General features: G+C 44.9%; 1 protein-coding gene across 1 annotated transcript in view; it reads right to left on the bottom strand.

Annotated features, from left to right (window-relative positions):
• Positions 1-5,967, bottom strand: part of LOC115477108 (tandem C2 domains nuclear protein-like) — a 57,536-nt gene extending 51,569 nt beyond the window's left edge. The window contains exon 1 of the mRNA XM_030213722.1: positions 5,871-5,967. Within this exon, the coding sequence (XP_030069582.1) occupies positions 5,871-5,967 (97 nt within the window). The remainder of the gene's footprint in view (positions 1-5,870) is intronic.
• Between the last annotated feature and the right edge of the window lie 3,877 nt (positions 5,968-9,844).

The following is a 9,844-nucleotide window of genomic DNA, read 5'->3' as shown; positions in this document are numbered from 1 at the left end:
TATCCATTCAAATGGCATCAAACATATAAACGGCGAGTGACCGACTCACTCGCAAATGCGCAGTAGAGACTTCCCTCTGTCTCTCTTTAACATATAGCGCACCCCCCCCCATCCAATTTTGCCCCGCTTTCATTGTGATACAATTTGTACCCTGTTAACACAGTGTGCCATTGATTGTCCTCTTCCACCAAATCTCTGAGATGCCTGTTATATCTACCTTATCATTTAATCTATATCTCTTAACTCTCCCATCTTCTTTTTAGGCATTTGTATACAGGCACTTCAAATTGTGTTTTTTCCTTGCATCTACAAGCTGCTTAGAAGTTGATGGGGATAATGTGCATATTTACTCTGCTCTCTCCTTAAACACACCTGGCTTTCTTTCAGCATTGTTGAAACTTCTCTACTGGGATTCCTTGAATGTCCTGTTTCAATACTTTCCTTCAAGGATACTTTACACCGAACCACGCTCTCCTGGGCTGCTCTATCTCGTTTTTAAAAGTTAGCCCCATCCCGGTTAAGGTGGAGCCCAGTTCCTAAACAAATCTAAATCCCTCATCCCTGCACCATCATCTCAACCATGCATTGAGACTTCGGAGCTCCTTGTGACTCTAGGCAAGTCACTTAACCCTCCATTGCCCCTGGTACAAAATAAGTACCTGAATATATGTAAACCACTTTGAATGTAGTTGCAGAGACGTATGGTAGCCGTGTTAGGCCACTCTTAAGGTTATCAATAGAAATAAAATACAACATGGAAAAGAAAATAAGATGATACTTTTTTTTTTTTTTCCAAATATTTTTATTGCTTTTTCAATTTCAACAAACAGAGAAAAACAGCAACATTTGCCAAGTCTCATACATAGGATTTCTCATACAATTCAAAACATTACAGATAAAGCAACCTCCCCCCCCCCCCCCCCCCCCCTCCCTCCGCACTATGGTGGTGACAAAAGCACTTCTCTTTTCTGTTCGTATGGGAGCCATATCTTCTGAAACAAATTAACATGGCCTTTTCTAATTGCTGTCAACTTGGACATCTGATATATAATCTAATTTACGTGCCACCAGCTGCATGCCAGGTAGTTCGACCTGCTTCCAGGCCTTCGCTAGCATAATTTTAGCTGCTACAAACACTGGATCGCTAATTTATGCCAGTGTATCCTAACTTTCGGGGGCCGAAGGTGTAATAAGCAATATCCTGCCTGACTAGGGTATGTCACCTTAACCATTGTATGAATCATCTCCAGCACCTGTGCCCAATACCTTGACCTTTGGACATTCCCACCAAATATGCATAAACGTCCCTCTTATCCCACAACCTCTCCAACAGTCTGCAGACATGTGTGTATAAATTCTTGGAGTTTGTCCGGCGTGTAGTACCACCAGTACAGTATCTTATACCATTTTCAATTAGGGGTTGTGCTATAGATGGCTTTAACAAATATCTATACACATTCCGCCAACTCTCATCCGTAAAGCTAGTTTGTAGCACCGACTCCCATCTCCTCACATAATATTCCTGGGGAGTTGAGAGCAGCAGCAGGGCCCTATAAAGCCTAGTCACAGCGCCCTTGCCCCCCCCCCTGATCGCTCTTTCGAGCACTGTTTCAGCCAACTCTAGCTCTTCCCTCGCTCGTCTGTGTATATTTCTCAAGCAATGGTAGTACCAAATCCTTCTCCTCCAATCCATACTCCCCTGCATGTCCTGAAATTCTCGTATTGTCCCCTTATCCCATATTGATCTATTTTATGCAGTCCCTGCTTAGCCCACCTTTGATACACTCTCTGACTTTCCCAGTGGGAATCCCGGAGCTTCACAAATAGCCATTTGTAGGAAGTATTTCCTGTCTGGGAATGTCTGCGTCGGATGTGGTGCCAGGTGTGTAAGAGATGGCTTATCCCCTCCGGCCCGTCTGATAGCTGCCCAAGGTCCTTCCCCGGGCCCATAATATAGCTCCTAAGTATCGGGTTCCTAGCCATGCTCTCTCCCAGTGTAACCATTTCTTATTATTTTCAGGGTACCATTCCGCTAGAATCCTCAACTGTGCAGCCTGATAATATAGATAGAAATTTGGTACACCCATGCCTCCCATGGCCGGGAGCTGGAACATCACCGACCTGCGCACCCTGGGCGGCCTCTTCCGCCAAATGTACGCAAACATTTTCCTATTTAATTGTTGAAAAATGAGCGGGGAATTGGTATTGGAAGGGCCAAGAACAGGTATAGTAGTTTGGGGAGTATCATCATTTTTATTGCATGAACTCTGCCCATCCATGATATGTTTAGACCTTCCCACCTGTCTAACTCTTCAAATAACTCCTTTACCTTTCTGGGATAGTTTGCTTGAAACATTGTCTCTACCTGATTAGTAATTTGGATTCCTAAATATCTGATGGATTTCTCTGCCCAAACGAATGGGTGAGCTCTCTGTATTTGTGCTACCTCTCCTGGCGGCGTCGTGAGGTTTAAGATTTCTGACTTGTTTGCATTAATTTTAAAGCCTGACATCTGCCCATAGTGATCCATGAGCTCCATCGCCTGTCCAGCGATTGCTTGGGTGTGTAAGGGTTAGTAAGATATCATCTGCAAACAGCATGATCTTGTGCTCGCGTCTACCTCTGACCACTCCCCGTACCTCTTGCTGGCGCCTAACCATCCTGGCTAGTGGCTCAATTGATAGTGCAAACAACAGCGAGATACCGCACATCCCTGTCGTGTACCTCTGCTCAATGACAGCGGCTTGGTACGTGTACCATTTATCTTAATCATTGCCAGTGGGTCAGCGTATAGCAGGCGAAGCCAAGTCAGAAATCTTCCTTCTATTCCTATCTGTTTTAGGACCGCAAACAGAAATGGCCATTCTACTCGGTCAAACGCTTTCTCTGCATCCACCGAGAACACAATCACTGGAGCTTCATCTTCCCTCGCTTGTTGAATAATATGGAGCAGACATCTAATATTATCAAATGTCTGCCGTCCCTCAATAAATCCCGCTTGGTCCTCATGCACCAAGCGTGGCATTACCCCCTGTAATCTCTTAGCCAACACTTTAGTGAATATTTATAATCAGTATTTAAGAGCGAAATCGGTCGGTACGATCCGCACTGAAGCGGGTCCTTACCAGGCTTTAAGATCAGTACTATCTCTGCCATTCTCCAAGAGTATGGTAGTTCTCTGGCCGTTTCTAGGGATGTCACCACCCTCAGCAACACAGGGGCCAACCATTTGGCATACATTTTATAGAACCTGACAGGGAACCCATCTGGACCCGGGGCCTTGTTATTGGGTAGATCTGCGATTGCTTTCTATATCTTCTAATGTCATAGGTCCTGACAGTGTTTCCAGTTCCTCATAGGCCATTTTAGGTAGGTCAGCTTCCTTCAAATACTGAGCTATCTCATTCTCAGATGCTGTATGTTCTGACTGATACAACCTAGTGTAAAATTCCCAAAATATTTCCTGTATTTTTTCTGTTTGAGTGTGGTGTTCTCCCAAGCATCCTTTATGCCAGTAATGACATTCCTTTGTGCCTCTTTTTAAGCTTAAAAGCGAGTAATCTGCTAGCCCTATTCCCAAACTCAAAGTGTTCTTGCTGTGTTTGCTGCATTTGCACTGCTATTTCTGACAGCTGTAGTCATTTAATTGCGCCCTAAGCTCGTGCAGCTCTGCCGCCTTTTCTTATCTGCCGGGTCAGTTTTATGGGCTTTTTCCAGATCTGCTACTGCTCTCCTGAGAGTGGTTTCCCGCTCCGCCCTGATTTTATTACAGTGGGCCTGAAGTGATATCAGCTGACCCCTAAGTACTGCTTTAAGCCCCCCATATGCTGATAGGCTGTACCTCCTCTGTGTCATTAAATTTAAGGTATTCTGTTATATAGTTTTCTATGGTACTTATATTTTGCGGGTCTAAAGGAGAGCTCATTCATCCTCCATTGCCATTGCCTTTTAGGCGCGTTTACTACCCTCATGGTTAGAACCACCGGGGAGTGATCCGACCATGTTCTTGGTTCAATTTCCACATCACGCACTCTATCCCCCATTACTCCCTCACCTAGCCAGTAGTCTATCTATCTAGAATATGAATTATATTTTGGTGAATAATATGTAAAGTCTTTTACTGGCCCATGTCTCTCTCTCCATAGGTCCTTTAGCCCCCATCTCATCATCCACCCCTTAAGGGCAACTCTGTCCTTTTTGGCATATCACCTTTCCCCCCGAATTATCTATTGCTGGGTCCATCGTGAGATTCAGGTCACCTCCCACCATAAGCTGTCCCTGTATGTGTTTTGCATGAGTTCCTCTAGTTCTTCAGAAATTCTCCCTGACCCTCATTTGGAGCATATACACATACAAGGTATAGAATATATGTATAGGGATGCCACCACCAATATATATCTGCCTAATTTGTCCCTTATTGTTTTATGTATATACCATGGGTGAGCACCAGACATTGCCACCACACCCCCCGCGTCTTTTTGCCATCTAGACTCGACGCATACTGTATAATTGGAAAGCTTTTATGCTTCATCAAGTGTTCATGGCTTCGCTTTAAGTGGGTTTCTTGAAGAAACACCACGTCTGCTTTCAGACGCAGCATCTCTCTGAACACCTGCTTCTTTTCTGGGGGGTGTTTAGGCCTCGCACATTCATTGTCACATACGTGCACACCGACATGACATTCTATTTTTTTCCCCACCTATATATCCACCACCTAGTGCTCTCCCTCCTCTCCTTTCCCCTCCCAACCCCCCCTCCCGCCCCCCACATCTGTGTTTGACATGCCAATTTACCCAATTGGCATGTCATTAGAGAGGAAATCACGTCATCATCTCAGCAACCTTCAATACCATCAGTCTGCACCACAGGCTAGTTAACCTCAATGTGTACAACTCCAGCTTTTGTTAACAGCATCTTCCCATAGGTCTATAGTCAAATATCATCCCATGTCGCCGATGGGGTCATCCTCTTATCTGATAGTTGGCGTCTCAGTCTCCCCCTTCCTTGGGACACTCGCTGCCATTTCGGCCTTTCTTCCGTAGTTGACCGCTTTCTGCGGAGCTGTAGTAGCCTCATCTGATCCATGAGCCCAAATAGTCTTGTGCTTCTTCAATCGACCCCACTCTGCATTGCTTGCCTTCTTTGTAAAACATCAAGGCGAACGGATGCTGCCATTTGTATTTAATCCCTGCTTCTCTCAATTGGTTTGTAGGGGTTTGAGTTCGCTGCGCCGCTTCAGGGTGGTGGATGACAAATCATGATAAATTGCTATAGGAGCTATCCCACTCGATCGGTTCAGCCGCTCTAGCTTTCCGCATCACCGCTTCTTTTGTTTTATAGTCTTTAAAGCAGGCCACTATGTCTTTTGGCGCATTATTTTTGCGACCGCCCAGCGCTCTATGTGCTCTCTCAATCTGTATGGATTCCATGTCTATTGGGTGATCCGGCTCCGAGAGCAGTGGGCCGCTATGCGTTGTACTACCCCTTCGCAATTCACATAGTCTGGTAGTTCGGGTACGCCCCGCACCCGAATGTTAGCTCGTCGGCTTCTGTTCTCTAGATCTTCTACTTTGTCTAGTAGGTATTGAGTCTCTGCCTTCTGGCCTTGCACACGTTGTTCTAATGTCTGCAGCGTCTCCCCATTTTCTTCTAGGCCCGCCTCCAACTCCACCACGCGGCTGCCTAGCTCGGCCATTTCTCCCCGAAGCTCCGCACCTAGGGCAGCTATATCTTGACGTACCTCTTTTAGGTCTTTTAAATCTGTGCGGATCTCCTGGAACCAGTTGCAGAGCTTTGCCCAGACTTCTTGTTGTGGTGCGTCTGCCTCTCCGCCCTCTAGAAAGCCGATAGTTCGTGGTCGGTCCTCTGACTCGCGCCATTTTCTTCCTGCTGCTGCATCATCTTGGCGTCTTTGCGTTTAAACGCAAATGCCTGCAACTCAGCTGCTTTGGCGCTTCCCGATGCCATCGCCTCCTGCGCTCCGCTTTCCCACCGCTTTTCCTTCGTGTTTCGCCTTACAGCGTGGTGCAGATCGTGCCGGTAATTATAGCTTTATGGTTGCTGGTTCGGGAGCTATCGTTTCAAGCCACCATTTGCAACGCTGACGTCACTTCCTATGATACTTTTTTTTATTGGACATAACAATACAATGTAGTTGCAAAAACCTCAGAAAGGTGGTATATCAAGCCCCATTTCCCTTTCCCTCTTGCATCCAAATAAACATAAGCAAATAGTCTTCCATTTTCCTCCCCATCCTGTCACAGTCCTGACTCCTCACCACCTCCCATATATTCTCTATAATTCCCTCTTCCTTCATCTCTTTCATTGATCCCCTTCAACCCCTCCCTTGTTGCTTTTCCTTCACACTACCCTCCCTCTCCTCCCTCATTTTGTTCCTTTGAATTTATACCTGCCCCACCCTTCTCAGCAATTCTTTCTCCTCTTTCATCTGTGTCCCCACACCTACTTCTTATCTCTCTCACCTCTATCACCTTTCCTTCTTCCCAGCTCTCTCTCTCTTCCCTTCCTGTTTTCCTCCCCCATTCTGGCACTCTCCCTCCCTTCCTTTCCCTCCCACACAGTTTTTCCTCTGTCACATAAGTACCACAAAATCCTACAAATGGCCTCTCAGAAGCTTTGAAGCACTATCTGGAGAAACTCAAACTGCACCAGCTCTGGGGGCTGGGGAACTGAAGGTTTGCCTAGGGCATCAGATACTCATGGGCTGGCCCTGCCTCTCAAAATACCATAACCCTTAATTGCCCTTTCCAAAACTATGAATTTTACCTTCAACAAACTGTGCCTTCCCTTTCTTGGTCTTTTTGTGCCGAAAGCCCTGTGTTGAGAGCCCCTGAAGCAATGTGGCAGGCAGGTGAAAAACCAACGAAATGCATTTGAATGGCATTTTTATTTTGTTACATTTGTACCCCGCACTTTTCCCACTCATGGCAGGCTCAATGCGGCTTACATGGGGCAATGGAGGGTTAAGTGACTTGCCCAGAGTCACAAGCTGCCTGTGCCTGAAGTGGGAATCGAACTCAGTTCCTCAGTTCCCCAGGACCAAAGTCCACCATCCTAACCACTAGGCCACTCCTCCACTGTTGCTACTATTTGAGATTCTACATGGAATGTTGCTATTCCACTAGAAGTCGGCCCTTGCAGATCACCAATGTGGCCGCGCAGGCTTCTGCTTCTGTGAGTCTGACGTCCTGCACGTACGTGCAGGACGTCAGACTCACAGAAACAGAAGCCTGCGCAGCCCTTCTAATGTTGCTAGTGGAATAGCAACATTCCATGTAGAATCTCCAATAGTAGCAACATTCCATGTAGAATCTCCAATAGTATCTATTTTATTTTTGTTACTGAGACAGCATGGGCATAATTATACATATATAAGAAATTATATTAAGTGTTAATTCTGTTTAAAGGTGGTCAAATACTATTTCAACTTTTCACCCTGCAAGTGAAGGAATGCCAGCTGGATTTAATTACTTAGAAAGTCTAGCTTTGGCTAAGCTAAAGGTTAGAAAGGTCAGAGACAGAAACTTTCTTTGACCCCTTGTGAGTGATGGATTGCTAATGCTAGCACATCTGTATACTATTATGCACAAGGCATGAGCCAGACATACTGTAGTTTAAGATTAGGCTGAAATACTGTTTAGAAGAAAATAGTTAGATTTTAGAAGTTCTTGATATTTAGAATATGTTTTATAAGGAATACTGATTCTGCTTATTTTAGAATATGTTTATTCTGTGTAGTTAATATGTAGAATACCTTTTTAAATCTAATGTCTGTCCAACTCTTTGTCTGACTTTCTAAGTAAGACTGTAGTTGAAAAGGTCAGCATATGGTTTGAGTTAGCTGCAGTCCTGGCTAGGTGAAAGAGAAGTCAACTCTCTTCTCCTTGATTAATTATAGGTAAATGTAGGACTGGGCTTTCTGAAAGAAATAACAAACTATAGCTGTATGCTATAAGTAAGACTGGCCCTTGACCCCTTAATGAATGCCAGAGTTCAGTTAGCAGTTAGTATGAAGTTGACTAGGAATATGAGAATGTCCCTTAGCCCCTAAATGAACCCAGTTTAAGCTATAGCTGAGAAATTAATCATAATGAAAATGCAAGAGACTGGTGCCATATTGTCTAATGTGAGGGGCCCCAGGTCATAGGTCAGTTTGAGAAATATTAAACCTATGTAACTGATATTTGGAATATATGTATGGTAATAATTAGTTCAAGGCAGGGTGATCAATCTATTCTTTACCATCTGGAAAGTAAGGGGGGCTAGAGAGGGGGATAGCACTGTATATAAGTGGGAGCAGAAGCAGCTTACGTCAGAAGGAACAGACAGAAGAAAGAGCTGAAGGAAGACAGACAGCAGAAGAAGAGAAGAAGCTGAGACAGAAGCCATAACATCCAGAGAGCTGAGAAAGGGAAGAGAGCTAGAACTGATGTCCTACTTTGTTTGCTGGCAAATAAAGAAGATTTCTCCCTCATTCTGGTGTGTGCTGTTTGACTCCTGAAGTACCACAGATTCTGCTAACAATAGGGGTAATTCATGCATCAATTCCTGCAACATTACATTTGTACCCTGCGCTTTCCCACTCATGGCAGGCTCAATGCGGCTTACATGGGGCAATGGAGGGTTAAGTGACTTGCCCAGAGTCACAAGGAGCTGCCTGTGCCTGAAGTGGGAATCGAACTCAGTTCCCCAGGACCAAAGTCCACCACCCTAACCACTAGGCCACTCCTCCACTCTTGAAGTGTAAACTCCATGTGAGTGGATAACAACACGATCTGAAGCCTTGATAGTGACATCACTGTTGCCAATTCAACCATGAGTGTGCCACTCATTCCAAGAACTTTGAGAAGGAAAGAATCAACTAGATTATTTAACTAGAGGACAGACCTCAATTATATTGCTGTGTTAAAATCAGAATTCTCAGAATTTTAGGATAATCACAAGCATCCCATATTCCATCTGACCTGTAGATGGCGATGCAGCACAAACAACAAATGTAGCAGTGTTATGGTAAGCTGTAGCTTTCGCATATTTTTCATTAGAAAAACATACTTGCCTTCTTGGTTTGGCTGGCTGGCTGGCTGGCTGTCAATCTGATACTGACAGGCAGAGACTAGTCCTGACAGCAGGGTGTTACAACTGTGATGAGCAGGCAGGTGGAGAAACTGGTAACATAAACGGGAGTGTGCATTTGGTTTTTATGGATGTCTACAGATTTAAATTGCACATAAAGCCCTTGTACATACATGAACCTATGAATTAACACACAATTGATTTGATTTTCACATGCAAAATATACTTGATGCATTCAGGGTGCACAAAAAAAAAAAAATCACAAAAGGTTCTTTTAAAATGAAGCCTAGCCATACACACTACTACTACTGGTTGTTCCAAGCATAGGGTGAGGCGAGGCAGAATGAGCGGAGCCTGGAGTTGGCGGTGGTGGAGAAGGGTACAGAGAGGAGGGATTTGTCCTGTGAACGGAGGTTACGGGCTGGGAACGTAAGGGGAGATGAGGGTAGAAAGACAGTGAGGGGCAGCAGACCGAGTGCATTTGTAGGTAGAAGGAGAAGCTTGAATTGAATGCGGTATCTGATCGGAAGCCAGTGAAGTGACCTGAGGAGAGGGGTGATATGAGTATATCTGTTCTGGCCAGTCATAAGAGCTGTGAATTTGAGGGAATTCCCTGGCCTCACTGGCTGAAGCAGAGTTCTGTTATTGTGCTGACCAGCCTTCAAGCTACGCTTTAGGTCTGGACACTTTTTCAACAGAGTTCTTTGAATATTTTATCTTTTGACATCTGTTGGAATATCATGTGACCCCC

Source organism: Microcaecilia unicolor, chromosome 9, assembly GCF_901765095.1.
Source record: "Microcaecilia unicolor chromosome 9, aMicUni1.1, whole genome shotgun sequence".
NCBI lineage: Eukaryota > Metazoa > Chordata > Amphibia > Gymnophiona > Siphonopidae > Microcaecilia > Microcaecilia unicolor.
The sequence above is the reverse complement of the archived record's forward strand: the minus strand, read 5'-3'. Positions and strand labels throughout refer to the sequence as shown.